Below are 18,648 nucleotides of genomic sequence, written 5' to 3' on the forward strand. Positions count from 1 at the left end.
ATATAAAAATGAATTGCTGTTCGTTAGTCTCGCAAAAACTCGAGAACGGCTGAACCGATTTGACTAATTTTAGTCTTGAAATTTTCGTGGAAGTCCAAGGAATGTTTAGACGATGATAAAAATGAAGAAATTGCATGTAAAATAGTAAAATCAACAATTATATTTGCCCACATAAACGCCTCATACCTGTCAAACAGGGTGCGTCCAGAAATTTATTGTGTAACTTCAAAAAACCTATTTAAAAAAATATTTAATTTTGAGGCGGAACGGAGTTTGCGGGTCAGCTAGTTAGAAATAATTTAACAATCCAGATTATTTAAACCAATGCAATATAATAAAGGTAAACCTGCATGTGTGCTACAGCAAAACAAAATGGTACACAGCTCAGTAATCTTACATTGTAATATAGAAGAAATAAAAAGAAAAAAAAGCGTTAAATGTAAACTCTACTACTACGACTAAAACGTTATGTATTTGCGCAATGCTCTGAAAACATGATCGCTGAATAAAATCCATTACTTAATGGAATCATATTATTTTATTTAATTAGACATAATTTCAATATGAATGTGGACACAATAATGGTCGGATATTGATCACCAATAGATTGTAACGCTTCCTGTAGCGATGGTCTGGTTTCCGCAAGGAATATTTGTGGTCTCACATATGTTAATGGTAGAATTAAAGAAAGACATAACTTAATTAAACAATATAATATTATGGAATTGTGTAAAGAAATAGACTTCGGAAAATAACATACAATTCAATAAAAAAATATAAAATTAATTAAGCAATATTTAATTTCTTTTTCTATATTCTATATTACAAATGCCAGATATCAAATTTATAATTAGAGGCACGTATTTATATATTCGTATTATATTTTGTCGCAATAATTAATCTAATGACTTACGTACGCATATAATACTATTTCTTAGTTATTGTATAAATAAATTTAAATTAACAACTCACCTTTCGTCGCCACTGGAATGGACTGCCGCGTCATATCCTAAAATATAAAAAAACAAATGAATACTTTATGTCAATTAAAATAAAACACAATTTAGAGCAAAATAATATTACACTTGAAGAAGCTTAGGATGTAAATAAAATATTGGGTAAACTATATACAAATGCCTATAAACCTGTAAGCCCAAAATGAGTGGTAGCAGGACAGACTATTTATAGGAATGACAAATTTTTTAAAGCAGCTCAAGAATATAAAAGGTATCATATAGTATACACAAGTGTGTTCAATGGGACACCGGAAATAACAAAGTTGGCGGCAGGCGTACAGTTCCAAATGACTGTGAGCCCGCATTAGAAAATACTGTGATTCCGCAATAGGCTTTCGAAAATCCACCAAATCCTGACGTAAACATGCGGGCTGTAGTAACCTATTTCGAAGTACGCCGTATTAAATGTTACGTAAAACGCTATAAGCGTTACGATTTCAGTATTTAACAAGCATAAATAAATAACAGTGAACGTGTTTCACTGCGAGCGAGATTGTTGATTAATGTTACACCAAATCTGCATTTCGCCGACGTGTACGGCCGTCAATTTATTTATAGGAGCAGCCGGGTACATTATTGCGAACTCCATAATACTGTATAATTAGAACAGAAATATTGTGATTCACTCTAAATTGCTTCTGCAATTTTATGCTTGCTGAACAGTACACGTCTTATTCACATCAAAATAAAGAAATTTAAAATTGTCATTTGCATATGCGTCCTTTTCTTACTCATTATGGACTTCATATGTCATAATGTAACAAATTTATAGAGTTAGTAACTAACTTAGCCCGACTTCTATTGCTCTTACCATCATTGAAATATGAAAATCATGATACAATCCAAGATCCCGCAAACTTTAAAAACAAAACTATATAACCAATGCGTTCTCCCAGTGATAACATACGCTTGCGAAACGTGAACTCTAACCGCCGAAAGGGTCAACAAGCTACAAGTCACCCAAAGAGCAATGGAGCGATCTATGCTCGGTATCTCCCTATGAGACAGATTGCGGAAGGCTGAGATGAGAAGGCGCACTGGAGTTACCGACATCATCCAAAGAATCGCGCAGCTAAAGTGGCGTTGGGCTGGTCATGTATGTCTGGCTGACATACAGATCCTTAATGTGGCCGCCGACCTAGGATGGGAAGCAGAAGCGTAGGCAGACCAACTGCCAGATGGTCTGAAGATATCAGGAAGACGGCAGGACCGACCTGGACAAGACACGCCACAGACAGACTGAAGTGGAAAATTTTGCAAGAGGCATACGTCCAGCAGTGGACAAATATATGCTGAAAGAAAGAAGAAATGATACAATTAAAAAGACAAAACTCATGTCGTATTGTCAAAATTGTATAGTGTCATAGTTAGAAGGGCAACAGCGCGTGATAAAGCGATATGGCCCTTTGCAAGTTATCCTTAATATACTATACTATAAACGTGAAAGTAACTCTGTCTGTCTGTCTGTCGCGCTGTCACGCCAAAACTACTGAACCGATTAAAATGAAATGTGACACACAGGTACTCCAGATCCTGAGAAAGGATATGGACTACTTTTTAATGGAAAAAAGGTTGTATGAAAGTATCATCATTTTTAAAGCTTGAAACTTAAATGTAAAAACTAATAAAGTAAAACGGTAAAAGAAAAATATATTGAGTAATTATAAATATATATACACTTAGACACTAATTAGAAGCATGCAAAATTAGTTAGTTGCAAATAATTTTGTTACCTTCAATCTATAAAACCGTATAAAAGTTCCATTAAACCAGTCTGCCCGGAAATATTTCTACCTATCTAAAGTGGTTCAATTGAAATAATTGATAAGAGGATCGTAAATCAATTCATTACAGTTACAATTAATCTAATTGACAGCCGAGTCTGGGAATCCGCGAATTTTGTTAATCTTCTATAATTAACTATAACCACTATTCATAAAAACTATAACCTCTAAGTTTATATGAATAGTCCAGTAAAATTTTAAATTAAACATGAAATTTAAAATGTAATTAAAACATTTTAAATTATACATATCATTACATAGTACAAAATAACATCGCTTTCGCTATCTGTCCGTCCCTATGTGTGCTTAAATCTTTAAAACTACGCAACTGATTTGAAACGGTTTTATATAATAGATAGTGATTCTAGAGGAAGGTTCATATATGTACCACGACCGATATCACGTTATCATACAACGATGCTGGTTTAACATTAACACTAGATTTAAAAACGAACTCGGTGGTGTAGTGGTTTAGCATATCGCTTTACTATCCGATGGTCGCGGGTTCGATTCCTCGTACGATACAAACATTTGTATGCATGAGTATGTTTCGGTTACATATATTGTTTGTGTCGGGAATTTTCTATGTATAGTATGTGTGAGAATGTGTGTATTTACGAAAAATATAATATATCTATGTATTTGTATCAGTTCTCTAGTACCCATAACACAAGCTTTAGCTAGCTTAGCTTGGGTCTAGGTGGTGCTGTGTGAATTGTCCTGTGATTATTATTATTATATATTACATGTACACCCGTGCGAAGCCAGGGCGAGCAGCCAGTAATATATTTATTAATACGGGTACAAATAGCTGACCCGCTTATAATATGTCAATAGTATGAACTGTTATATTAAATCTTATAATAATCATCTAATTGTCACTATAAGAGGTCAAAGATTAACACAAGTGCACTGGGGGGGGAAGGGGATTGTTAGTAATGTGGATTGAGAACCCCATTGCTAGCAATGTACCATGTCAGGTCGACCTCCACGCGGTTCCCCCTGGAAACCATCTTGATACATTCTCTGTGAATTTGTCACGTTGGGCTAACTGATCTGACTTCATGCTCATCTTATCATCCTCCACTGGTGCCCCGCCAGCGTAAACCGTTAGCGTAGGCGGGAGCACCATTCCATGATCATCCTTTAAAAAAAAAACACAAGTGCACTTTATATTAACATGCACAGAGAGACAGTTGTTATCGTTAATAAAGTAGATTACATGCATTACACTAGTCTGTTTGTTTGTTGAGATACAATACTATTCGGGAAATTGTAAATGACGGCTATTGTAATGATACCATCATCGCCAACTGCTGTTTACATAATCGTCATTTGTATGCAACTGTCCGTACTGTAATGATAATAATGACTTCATGTTGTAACAATTTGGTTGCCATATTTAGTATACGTTGTGAAATGTATGGAAATTCACCATTAGGAACTTTTAGTTAAAAACAATTCTAGGCTTAGGATAAAAATATAAAAAAAGACGAATTAAAAAAAATCTATGCATATAAATAAAATTGTACTATCTGTTTGCAATATTGAAATAACCGTTTTTTACTACATACATATGAATATAAATACGGTACATACACAAAAATAACATTTTTTTCAATCTTTGTCTGTCTCTCTATTTGTTACAGACAAAAATTGTTCCGCCTAATCTCTAAAATAGCTGGACCGATTTTGATGGGACTTTTATTGGCAGGTAGCTAATGTAATAAGTAGTAACTTAGGCTATCTTTATTTTAGAAAAATAAAGTTAAATACCACGCGGACGTAGTCGCATGTACAGCTAGTATATAATATATTAATAATCTCCCATAGCCTTGTTCTCGTACATTATTTATTTTCCCGTATTTATTACTAATAATATTTTAACACCATATACCACTACATTTCTGCGAGTCCCCAGGAGCGAGGTCAAAGCTCTAACAGTAAAATACCGTTGCATGCCACTCACTGGCTTCAGGGAACTGCAATCTCTTCCAGCCAGTTTACCCTTGTATTACGAGTAATTTACTAAGAGAAGAATCTCCTAATGAGTTCCGTAATAAACCAGTCAGTAATGCTAACGGAGGGTTCCCCAGAACGTCAGTCTTTGTAAAAAACAATAGTAATTGAGGTATTAGTCAACAACAGCCCGTGCATTAGTATGTATTAAAGCTCAAATTACAATGTACAATTTATTGTTATTTTATATGTATGTTACTCTATAACAGTGGTAGGCAAGAAATTTTAGATGGGGTCCGGATAGTGTGTGAAAATTTTAACAAGGTCCTTATAAAAAAAAAGGTCCGCGACCTTCGGAGGTAAAGTGGTGTGCTAAACCGCTAGACCACCGAGGCAATCAAAATAATTATTTAAAATCTGTTTATTTAAAATAACTTTTGTATTCATGAGTATGATTGTATGTATCGGTCTGGCTGTTTTATGTATGTGTTTAAAAAGAACTAACTATTTATTTATATCAGTTGTCTAGTACCCATAACACAAGCTCGGCTTACTGTGGAACTAGATGGCGCTGTGTAAAATATCCAGGCTTATTTCTTTATTTATACTTTCAATGTATTATTAAATTTATATACAAAACATAAGTTTACTAAATTCGACTACTAACTAATTTGTATCACTATTAGCAACATTTTTAGTTACTATACCGTAGTGTTAATATTTTATGAACTATGTACCTATTTCCAGTTAATTCAGCATATTTCTTTTGTAGCATAGGGGACACCTGATGGTAAGTAAATACCACCGCCCATGAGCACCCTTAACACCAGAATTACAAGTGCCTTTCCGACCTTTAAGAAGGAATAAGCTCATGTTTTGAAGGTTTCAATATCATATTGGTCTGAAAATATCATTGCTGGAAGTTGTGAAGGGTGTGGTTATGCGTGGAAAAGTTTCTCTAAAAACGCATGTTGGAAGTCATTCATCCAATTGATCAGGATGGTAGTACAGTTTCTGGCAAGTATTTAATAATAATATCAGGACAATTCACACAGCGCCATCTATACTCAAGTTAAGTTAACTAAAGCTTGTGTTATGGGTACTAGATATCTGATACAAATAGATAGATATTTTTTATTTGTATACAAATATTTGTTACCGTGCGAGGAATCGAACCCGCGACGAAGTCGTCAAACTTTGAACAGCAGGTGTTAATAATGCGACAATACCCCGAGAATTTTCCGGGATACATGCGGCAGAAACTGTACATGCAATGTCTCTCCGCAAAGCCAAAAGGTATAAATTAAAAATCTCATATCAAAATAACTTTTCTACGACCATCGACAAAAGAAACCGTGTATAGTCGCCTTTAGAGCTCGGTATATAAAATCAGGAAGCAATTCTGTCTGTGCATTTACCACGTTTACCTCGCGGTCATTATCAAATTATTGCCGTGAGAAAGACTTAAGATTGTTCACATTGTTTAGCGGCTACATATACATCTATAAATTATATACTGTATCTATATGTGAATATACTATTGTAACAGCATATGCTGGTGGTTACTTTCTCTCTAATTTGGATTTAAAAAATCTGTATTTTTCTAAACATGTGTAAGCTCACTTGAAAAGAATAAGAGCTGAACTTTTCAGTTCTCATCTCGAACTGACGGCAGATTTGACATATGATAACAGTCTGTAATAGACCTACATGAACAAAGATATTGTAGGGCCAATATCTGTTTTAGGCGGTAGATACTAAATTATCTCTAAGTATCGGTTTTGAGTAACAGATAATAAAACCATACTTTTGATTAGCGATTATTCAATATCTACTGGCAATCAAGGTCAGAATAAGAATAAATTTATTTATAGGAAAACTCCCTATGATAAACTTATTCATTAGGACATCGTTGTATCTTCTATATTTAAAATTGTATGCATGAATGTAAAGAAAGAAAGAAAAACAAAAATTTATTCAGTGCTTTTCAACAATGTATCCTAAATTGTTGGTAGATAAATACGAAAACGGTACAATACCGAACCGATACAATACAGTACTATACTGATATCCGGCGGTACCTAAACCATGAATTAGATATCGCTGACACATTATTTCATTCATATCTAGAAACCAATTCACAAAGCAAATTAATCACAATAACGTCACAATTTATTGCCCAAAATAATCTTGTTATTTGTTATCAAATATCTGCAAATTACCGATTACGGTTTTATAACCATAATTTTCAGAAATAGAATGCTAATATAATAAATGCTAAAGTGAGATTGTGTTTGTTACTTTTTTATACTTTGTTTCTTTATTTATAGCACAGAGCAATTTAGGGACAAACGAACTTGCGGCTTATGATGGAGATTACCGCCGCCCATGAGCACTCGTAACACAAGTGGAATTGTAATAAATGCGAAAGTGAGATTGTTTGTTTTTTAAATCACAGGAGACAAACGAATTGCGGCGCACCTGATGATGTGATTACCACCACCCATGAGCAGCCGCAACACCACGGGAATTGCAAGTGCGTTGCCGGCCTCTAAAGAAGGAATATGATATTTTCTAAAAGGTTTCAATATCGCATCGGTTCAGAAATACCATTGGAATGTGATTCCACAATGTCGTTGTTTGTTTGATACATTTTAACGCCTTATCAATCATGAAATTTATCATATAAGTAATATTTGGGATGAAGAAGCACAAAGTCTATTTTTCATCCCGGTCAATCCTGGTCATGTAGACGAAATCGCGTATAAAAGTTGGTATATACAACAATGAATCTCGCAATCAACAATTTTGTCCAAAATATTTATATATAATTACAACAACAAATATGATAACAAAATAATAGCGAGAATGATGATTTTGGATATGCTCATGATAATAAGGAATAATAATTATTAATTCATACTGTTAATAAGTAAGTATAATTAATAACAGAGAATGTGCGAATGATTAGTACCCTGATGATCTAATCTCATGAACGTAAACAAATATACAAATACGAGAACTATTTAATTAAGTACATATTTCTACTTTGAAAACTACTATTGTATACGATCAACAAAAGATTCAATTTGTACCAGTGCTCTAAATATTACAGTACATAACTACATTTAACATCAAACTGATTGGTTCGAGTTTTTGTTACTTGTAATGCAATCATGTAAATCGATTCACTATTGGCAGGCTATTGATTTGTTACTGTGACAAAAACTCAATCCAAACGACACAACACCATAACAAGCTGTTCGTGTGCAAATCATAGAACGTGGAGCAACGTAATCGGAAAGTGTTGGAAACGAGTGCGTGCCGCGGTGCCACCGACCGCGCTGAGTGCGCAGGGGACCCACGTGCGAATGCTCGAGTTGTACCAGAAGTGGCAGGACTAAACAGCTATTATATTATTGCTCGTATTGGTCCATCTACATATGCATCCTGCCACTTCCGTTGCAGCTAAAGCTCAGTATCGAGGACTGTACCGATCGTGAGTTGCGCACGGGCAGCGTGTGCCCGGACTCGCCGGCGCCTTCGCCCTCCGCGCCCTCGCGCAGGAAGCCGCCGTCGTCCGACGACGAGCCCGAGGGATCCTTGCGCGCCATGTCAAACAATCACGTGCCAATCATACAAGACAAAACACAGTGCACAACTTACTGATTCCGTCGCCTCATCGTCCGATTCGCTCATGTCGGGGAAATTTATAAAACTAGCGGCCCTATTGTTCTACGACGAGCGGAAAGTGAAACTGGAATGCTAACACGGCTGAGTGTGGAAAATCGATGCGAGCCGGTGTCCGGCGCGCGTCAGACGTACCCATACAAGTTGGAAGGTCGTCCGGCCATCAATCATCGTCTGATATATACAGCCACGCGACACGCCGTTATAGGCAATGTTTATAAACACTAGCCGTGGAATTATGTAGTTACATGTATTACCCCTGTAGAGTAGGATACGTTCAGTGCCATTTTTTAATGTTTCCTAATGATATGTGACATGTAGCTAGGTGTTGTATGGTGAGCGGCGTGCGCGAACAATGGCGTTGCCTTGGTAACGGTGCAACTTAAAAATAAACGATCCGCCAAGCCACATTCGCCACTACGTGCTGACTGCTAAATGTTCACCTGCCAGCTGATGATGTATGGGAACATTTTCTACATTTTCCCTTGTGAGTACGTAACAGCCGTAACACAGATGCAGTGATTGATTCCATCCATCGATAAATTGATTACTTAATACTTTCACTTTAAATTTCACAGGTGCTCTTCATAATGCAAACTAGAATTCTATAGGTTTGTTAAATATTTTTGAATGCTAGTGACTTCATACTGTAATTTGAATTTCTAGGGATATAGAAGGGCGTCATGGGCCAAACGCACATTCGCCTTTCGCGGATATGTCAGTTCAACTGTGTCATCGTGTAGATTAGCAACGTGCTTCACAACCCAAACAATGAGAGTGATCGCGGCTTGGTACGCAGTTCAAGCGCCCTTGCTAATCAATAAACATAAATGAAGCTTCCGTTCGATTTTATCGCTAATATAATACGCGTTCAATCGTAGCTACGAAAACTATTGTTGGCGAAAGCAAACAAACTGCAACTGCAGGCTTTCAGCAAATTGGGGCGAACTGACCTTTGTGTTAAAGTGAAAACAGCTACCGCTGTAGAATTGGACGGGTACGTGTTTTGAATGGTTGGTATCACATAAATCGGAATTAACGCAAGGCTACCTGCATCAATTGGAGTCAAGCTGGATTAATAACGGTTTTATTAATTTATAGTGATAATGGACGGAGATAAAGCGGCACCACACAACTTGATATTAGTAGGAGCATTATGTATTAGATAACAGATGGAATGAGACCATTAAAATGGTTACAATCGTCGGTAGATTAGATGTTAGCACGTCCTTTGTAGTCACAAATACAATTGTAAATAAATTTCTAATTTGTTTTGCTAACAGCTCTATTCGTGTCGTTGAACTTTATTCGTTCATAATAATCCTGCGGTTTGTTCAAGAAATTGATAACGTTTATGCATTTAATAACTTCAGAAATGAGTACCAGGATAGCATATGTTTACATACCCTAGCGAGTTTGTTGGGCATGGGCTGTAAATGCGGCGTGTGGTGGCGGGGTCCGATGGCGAGCTCAGGGTTGAGGGCGATGATGGCGTCGATCTCCACCTCTTTACCCTTCGTCTCGCCACGCTCGTACCATTCCACTGTGACCGATCTCGACTCATGATTGACCCCCGAAACGATAGCCGAGTGGATGCGACCTGAAATTGAGACAATGGATCACGTTAGAAAGTTTTGATAAATAGATTTTTCGATTTGATTTGCTTTTTAACACACAAGTAGTTATTATAAATAGAAATAGGTAACTTTATTATTGTTGAACTAAATTGAGGACTGCACAATTTAGATTTAAAAGATGATCAAACTGAAATAATGGCTACAGTGAGAGAGCTATCCACTGAATTGCTAAAATTAAATGAATAAGGAACGGTCCTAAGCATCCATACTCTCCTCTGTAATACATTTGATGTTAACTCATTAAGGTTCTTAATTAGTTGATATATTAAAAAAAAATCTAATAGATTTAATTAACTAAGTAATACAATTATTATTCCATAGTCCTAAAAAAGTTATGAAAATACTAATTTGAAATTAAAAACTTAACTAGTAAATTTTTTTTACAAAACAAATATTTTCAATCTTGTACGTACGTTGACAACAATCAGTTAAAATTACCAATCCGATGTATTAATAGATAGATTGATAAATAATTGATTTGCTATTCGAATTTGGTCAGGCCACAAAACAATGTGTAAAGTGAGGAGAGTGAGAGAGTGTGAGTGTAAGAGAGTAAGATGAGTAAAAAAAAGTTTTAGTACATTTTACAACACAAGATGGCATACATACAGTATTGAAATGTATACAATATAATGTTTTCATTTTCATTAAAATACGGTATAAGATACGCTGATCCGTTCCGCTTAATATTTCTAGTGTAGTTACCAATTGAACACTAGTACTTGCCACCTGGCGTGTTCATCACATCAGCAGTACGTATTGTATTGTATTGTGTATTTATACAGATGTTTAAGAAATCAATACATCTGCTTCGAAGAGAAACACGTCGGCACATGATTTTTCATTTCTCCAGATGTTAAACATAGAAAATATGTTTATGTTACATCTAATTGTATGTGCAATAACTTAGTTTTATAAAGAATAACAACCATCCATATATATGTGGTCCGGGTCCCCACCAACATGCTGTTCCCCATCATGAAGGAGGACTACTGGCCGAAGGGGACTATCGGCGCTACCGTGGCAGTGCCATGACCATAGAGACATGCATATTTTATTATTATCTCTTATGTATGTTAGTCTATAAGGTATTTATAATAGGGGCCATGTAGCCTGAATTAATTAAATAAATATATCAAATGTTCTTGAACAGATTCAATGAGAATGGTAATGCAAGTGCAAACATAACTATATTAGTTATTACATGACATCATCCAGGAAAAGTGTCTAATACATTTTGGCGCAGCGGATATAAACAACAAGTCATTGATGACGAATACACAATACGTAGAATCTAGATTTGTATACACTACAATACTTATCTATAAAAATAAAATAATAATAATATTTATTTCCACGAAGAAAAAACATTGTATGAACTATATAAAACAAACAAATATATTTGAGGGTATACAGTTAAAAATCGTTACCTCCTGTGCTAGTTAGATAACTGTGTTACGGCAAGGTAAGAATCTCATAAGAATCTATTCAATTCCGACTTGACATATTTGTACTTAATTTTGGTAAATTTGTATTATTATTTTATTTTTATATTATATTGACATCCATAAAATTGTTATATGGGGCCTGACCAAAATAGATTTACTTAAATAAATGAATTTAAGTCAAATAAAAATGTGAAAAGAGCACGGACTTTGTGTCTGTGGGAAAAAAAAAAGTAAAAATCTCGCACTATATGAATAGGACTCATTTTTAAATGGCATTTGAAATGCCTGTCTGTAAATTCAATTCATTTTTCGCTAAATGCATGTAAAAGTATATAAGTCTTAAAACCACTAGTTATGATGACGACTTCGGCCCTGATGTCGGCCACTGATTGTTCAGGGAGAGAACCCCAAGTAGTGCCCGTGACTTGTGACACGAGTGTAGATTTAAAGGGCCTTTTTAACACTCACCTTCACTACTTGTGGTATCCTCCCAATCCCACTAATAAACCCCTCAATATTTACAATTCCATATATGTATGTTATATGTTTTATAATAATAACACTCCAACCTTTCGCTGTAAAAGTCCAGCTACGAGGGGGGAAAGGAGATTGTTAGTAATGTGGAATAATGGTCATATTGCTAGCAATATACCATGTCTGGTTGACCTCCATGCGTTTCCCCCTGGAAACCATCGTGATAAATTCTTGATGAATTTGCAACGATGGGCTAACTGACCTGATCTCATGCTCATCTTATCATTCTACACTGGTGCCCCGCCAGCGTAAACCGTTAGCGCAGACGGGTGCACCATTCCATTATCATCCATATTAAAAAAAACTCTATCTACGTCAGTTCAATCATCCATCAATCTACTTGTCAATGCCACAAAGATTATTAAGGTTCTGGCGTCTGCCGTTCAGCTTCAGGTTACTCTGAATGCCTTAGATAAAGAAACATGATTATTGACTTTACCATTTTTAATTAATGGTGCCTCACGCGATAGTAACATGAGGTATTTACATTAAAAAATAAATAATTTTGAAAAACTTGATTGAAAATAACCACTTAACAGCTTTCCACGTAAGTACATGTAAAGTCAAAAAATTATTTGATAAAAATTCAGTCCGTCCCACCGTTTGCCCTTACTAATCTCTGAAACGTCTGGATCGATTTTGTCGGGACATTCACTCGGAGTTAGCTAATGTTATAGGGAGTAACTTAGGCTACGTTATATTTTGGAATTTATATTATTTTATTCCACGCGGACGAATTCGCGGGTAATATCTAGTTTTAAATATTACACGAGAATTATAATAGTTAAAATAATTTATTTTTATAGAACTCTTTCGGTCAAAAATGGCAGTCATATATTATTGATTTATTCTGAAATAAAATATATAGCCTGTTTTATTCCACGTATATATTACCGTAAAGATTAATGAAAATCCGTTAAATAGTTTTTGAGTAGTAGCAGTAGTAGAGTAGTAAATAGTTTAAAGAGTAACAAACATCCATTCATCCATCTATCTATCCATACTCGATCCATCGCGATTATAACATTAGAAGAAAAAAATTAAGAAATTAAGAAGCATATATTTAATCGAATTAGGTGTAATTTTGCGGAAGTCCATTCCACTACTCGATGGATTCATATTATTTTGTTTAATTCCGCTACAATTAACATGTGTGAGACTACGAATATTCGGTGTGGAAACCTGACCAGCGCTACGACCTTCTCCAGTGGTGATCAAATTCCGTTACTGAGTCTACATCTCATCGGCGTGTTGAGTCGCGGTTTGGTCGTTGATGAGTCGACCCTAGCTAGGCTTCCGAGCTGTACCCGAACTCTAATTAACGCCTGATGATGCCTCGTTCAGAGGCGAAACACGTGTCGCGATATGGGTGTAGACTCAATAACGGTCGGAATTTGATCGCCACTGGAGATGGTCGTAGCGCTGGTCAGGTTTCCACACCGAATATTCGTAGTCTCACACATGTTAATTGTAGCGAAATTAAACAAAATAATATGAATCCATCGAGTAGTGAAATTAAGAAGCGTATAAAGATTAAAACAAATTCAACATGGAGGTGAAACATTAGAAAATAAATTTAAAAGGCTATAAAGAATATAAATAGATTTTTACGATGCAGTAGGACTCAGTTTGGTTTGGTTCAGCCAGTCCATTTGAATCGTCAAGAGATATTCAAATTCTGCTAACAATATATATATATATATATATAGTAACTGACCCAGCAAACGTTGTTTTGCCATATAAATTCAAGTCGCTATTAAAAAATAGGGGTTGGTGATAGAAGGGTGAAAATTTTGAAATATATAAAAAAGTAAAGTAGACCATCGAAACAATCAAATTATTATTTAAAATGGCTATGAAAATAAAACACAGTCTTTGTCTGCTGATAGTAGAGCTATAGGTCTCTATGTGTGTCAGTTTTCTATAGGTGAAATAATTCTTTTAAAAATTTATGTATTTTGACTTTATTCATACAACTCCATTCAGTATAATATTTTAGATAAAATTTTGTATTTTTATAATTTAGGCACGTAAAAGGTAATAATGGAACTGGACCTTTAGCTTTAGACCTTCATTTTTAACGACTGTCAGCGGGTTCAATTATACTTCATAAGGGTAAGGTCGGCTAAGTATTTTGAGTTCATCCAAACAACTCTACTTTGTATAATATAAATTTAGATTAAATTGAGTATTTTTATGAGTTAGAGAGTTAAAAGGTATTTTTTTTTATAGTAATATCTGCCGCTTCCTTTGTAGCAACATCTTTTTTTTTTTTTAAGTATCCTGTACATGTGGTTCATTTTTTTTTTAATATCCTTATACTACTTATTGTGTACCTGTAATACCCTAATTATACATAAATAGTTACACTTACTTATTATTATTACTTATGGTTTTCAAGTCTCCTATTACATACTCTAAAAATATTTGTCTATCATATACAATGGATAAACATGGATCAAAAGCTTTAGCAGATCCTTCATTTTTAACGACTGTCAGCGCGTTCAATTATACCTCGTAAGGGCAAGGTCGGCGACCTTTCTCGCACGACCTGCCTTCCCATTATTATTGTCTATCCAAACTGGGAACAACACTGAATTGCCAAAGCAGTAGACCTACAAGGTATTTTCACTCTTATTACGTACCACACAAAGGTTAGAAGAAAAATGAAACTTTATATGATCATATAAACTTGCACCAGTATTGGTATGCTTGCTACATATTGTAAACAATGCTATAATAAGAATTCCTGTAGAAAGAAATTATAAACATACACAAGATAATGATAACGATAATAATAATAATAAAATAAGAAAAATAAAATAGTTTACCTTATCCTCTATCAACACATACAGAAAAAATTACTAAGTATACTGATCTAGCAATAGAACTAAAACAGCAATGGCAGGCAGAAACAGTAAAAACTCTCTCAATTATTATTTCGTCCACACCTTGTCGTTCCAACATCCTTACACTCTAGACTCAAAATATTACAGATTCACTCACTTACTTTCATACTTCTCCAAAAAGCTGTAATTCTAAACATCTGTAGAATAGTCCGCAAATTTTTGTCATCATAATCATTTCTTTTATAATTATCATTGTTTGGTGATATCCCCCTAAAATGATATAATATATTAGGGGTAGTCCACCCTTAACCCTTTTGTTTTTTTATTTTATTTTTTAGACAAAATTTTTAGTTTCTATTTTTTTATGATACAACATACAAAAATACATACAATCCTAAACTTTCACCCTTCTATCATCAACCCCTATTTTTTTATAGCGTTATTAATTTATATGGCAAAACAATGTTTGCCGGGACAGCTAGTATATATAAATATATATAAAATAATAATAATAATAATAATAATTCGTTGCTTTCTAAATGCTACAACAAAATAAAACTGAAAATCCAACGGAGGTAAGACTGAACCTTTACTACTCAACTTTATCCGCCTTTTCATTTATCCATCTGTTAAGAGCTATATTTCAAAGACTAGTTTTACCTCTGCGCTGCTATTCAAATCTTTGGCACTTTCCACCAGGTCTGCCGTCAGCTTGTCTGTCAGTCCAATTCCATATAGAGGATGATAAATGATCTAAACGCATTGAGTGCTCGGGCCTCAGCGAAAGTGGTACGTCACTATTGTAGGTAATTTGCGCACTCATGTTCGTGGATTTTAATTTTACGTGGAATTCTATAGAAATCGAATACTTCTATATCCATAGCCTTCAGGTAAACGACATAAAGTTGGGTGGAGTGACGACATACGTAGGGTTGCGGGTAAAAACTGGAAGAGAAGGGCTGAAGATCGTGAACCAGTGGGAACCGAGTGGCGTTCCTTGGGAGAGGCCTACGTCCAGCAGTGAACTGCAGTGGGCCGATGATGTTGATGAAAGGTAATAAAAAGTATTGTATCAATTTGTTGTAGGTTGTAGGGGGGTAATCTCTGAATCTCGTAAAGTCATTTTGAAAATTCTTTTACTAATAGAAAGGCACACTGTCTATGAGTGTCCTAAAGTATATAAGATTACCCTACGATCAAGAGAGCTGCAATAAAAAACGTTAGAAAAAGGGAAGAAAATGTGACGCAGACGAAGTTACGTGGCTCAGCTGATACATCATAAGGAAAGGAAAAAAGATGTAAAAAACTGTCCCCAAGTATGGTACTACCTTTAGTAAGCTAGTTTAAGTAGGTTTCTTTTTTTATTGTATACTTGCCCTTGGGTCTTTGAGCTAGTCACCCGGAGGTTGTTGCCCCCAGAGTAGATGTCGGGGCAAAGGGATTCGCCTGAACCATCACCTCCCTAGGAGGATGTGGATGACCAGACAGTCAGTCATAAGGAAGACTCTATACAAAATTTACTACAAGTAGTGAATCGATCGATTAAATATTATCTGCATGATGCTATATTGCACACGAGTATAAATCTGCCAACCGTGAGTACTCTGTATTGAACACACGCCCGTTGCCATGGTTACACTCCCGCACCGCATCAACAAAAGTGGAATCACATCGCCCCAAAATACAGAACGTCATTTGAATCTATACAAAAATATAAAACTTAAGTGTCTGTAATTTCTAAAGTATATATGGCATTCACAAGCATATACGATACGGCCCTTACATAAAACAATTAAAAATTCTGTCAGTCTGTTTCTTGCTAATCTGAAACGGCTGCACGGATTTTGAGATGACTTTCATTTACAGATAGCCAATGATATTAGAAGTAACGTAGATTACTTTTAGTTTAGAAATTTTATTTAATTTCATTACACTCGGATGAAGTCACGGGTAACAGCTAGTATGTAATATATTTTTATTCCAACACAAATCAATTAATAAATGAAATTATTCATGTAAGACAATTAGGAATGTAATTCACCCGTGTCTTATAATAGAAAAAAAATCTTCAATAAGAGATTCTAATTTGGATGAAAATAACAGTAATCTATATAATATAATACATACAAATAATAATATTATTTTTATTTCATAAAAGAAGAAACCTACTGAATCTATTTTATTAATAAGTACAATTATATCTAACCAAACACTTAAAGGTTTAGGTACTACTAATACATCCTAATTACATGCTAAGACAACATTCATAAATTATAGACTACATTTTGACACTATCATTAACTACTTTCCAAGTAAATGTAGGACCAACAAATATATATGGAAATATACGTAAAGACTAATCACTAAGAATTTTAGGCGCATCGGCCAAAAAATGTTAAGAGTTGAACGACCTACTTGGCAAAGAGCTCTCTAATCTATTCGCATTTCGCGACTGTAGTGAGTAATTGAATTATTCTATCAGACTCCTTTGTGACGGACTTCCACTTACATCTTATTCATAATATTGGACTACAATACAATAATCAAATCAAATCAAAATAACTTCATTCATGTAGGTCTATTACAGACTTATCATGATTATGATGTGTCAAATCTACCGTCAGTTCAGAGTGCTTTTGAGCTAAAAAGAACAGTAGAGAAACTCAGCACTTATTCTTTTCAAATAAGCTTTTACATGTTTACTAAAATACAGTCATTTTTAAATTCAATTAGGGAGAATAAAGTGACCACCAGCATATGCTATTGCAATTTTGTCAAAAGGGTATAGTCTAATCAGTGGCTGAAAACCGAACAAACAAGTACAGAAAGGAATACTACACATTGTATAATAATAATAATAAACCTGAACAATTCACACAGCGTCAACTATGCTATTGGTTTAGTACCAACTGATAGAAATACGGAACAATACAATGACACTCATGAATACAAGTGTTTGTAGCGTGCGTGGAATCGAACCAGCAACTATCAGAAGTACGAAGATGTGCTAAATCGCTAGATCGTCGAGGCAGTTATTATTTACACATTACATTATCAGTAATTAGTATCTTAGCATATTTAAATTACAAGTCGAGAACGATTTTAAATTAAATTAGCGACAATTCTAATTCTACGCCCGATTCTCGATTGCCTATACAATGAGTTTTCACTAATCACAGCATGGAATATGGCCAAGTGCCAAAGTACGGCACCGCGACACCAACATACCGTGAACTCTTTTTATCTGAACTCGCTTTAGAGTACAGATCAAATAGCACTGGCGAGGTGTATGCCCGTAACAGTTTTATTCGGTCTCCGGCCGAGTGTCATTGACCCGTTAACGCATCACTCTGAGCTAATTATAATTTGGTTGCGTTTCCTTATGTGTTCATAGGCACTGACTAAACAAACATTTCCGCGGCTCGCGAAACTAACGAACGGAGCAAATCTTCCGACAATTGAACGCGATCATTAACAGTCATTTATACCATTTGTTCCTTTATAACAATCAACAAATGCGTTAATTTCCAACGCAACACGCACTGATTAAAACAAAGACTCTAATATATTTACTGCGATTAGCCACAGTAACAAAAAGGGAGGAAAACAATGCAACCTATAATTAACATTATAAGGTAAAAGCTGTTAGAAACTAAATCACGCCGGTGCATTTCCCACGGTCAAGTTTGCAGCGGGAGAAAGAATGGGAAGCAATTACTAGTGAACGCAGT

General features: G+C 35.1%; 1 protein-coding gene across 1 annotated transcript in view; it reads right to left on the reverse strand.

The window, feature by feature from the left end:
* Nucleotides 1-18,648, reverse strand: part of LOC131841183 (kinesin-like protein Klp10A) — a 76,158-nt gene that overhangs the window by 32,350 nt on the left and 25,160 nt on the right. The window contains exons 2-3 of the mRNA XM_059189449.1: nucleotides 9,856-10,049; nucleotides 973-1,009 (exon numbers count right to left, since the gene is read on the reverse strand). Coding sequence (XP_059045432.1) covers nucleotides 973-1,009; nucleotides 9,856-10,049 — 231 coding nt within the window. The remainder of the gene's footprint in view (nucleotides 1-972; nucleotides 1,010-9,855; nucleotides 10,050-18,648) is intronic.

The sequence above is a fragment of the Achroia grisella genome, unplaced genomic scaffold, assembly GCF_030625045.1.
Source record: "Achroia grisella isolate CSIRO2021 unplaced genomic scaffold, CSIRO_AGI_Agris_v1 utg1574, whole genome shotgun sequence".
NCBI classification, from domain to species: domain Eukaryota; kingdom Metazoa; phylum Arthropoda; class Insecta; order Lepidoptera; family Pyralidae; genus Achroia; species Achroia grisella.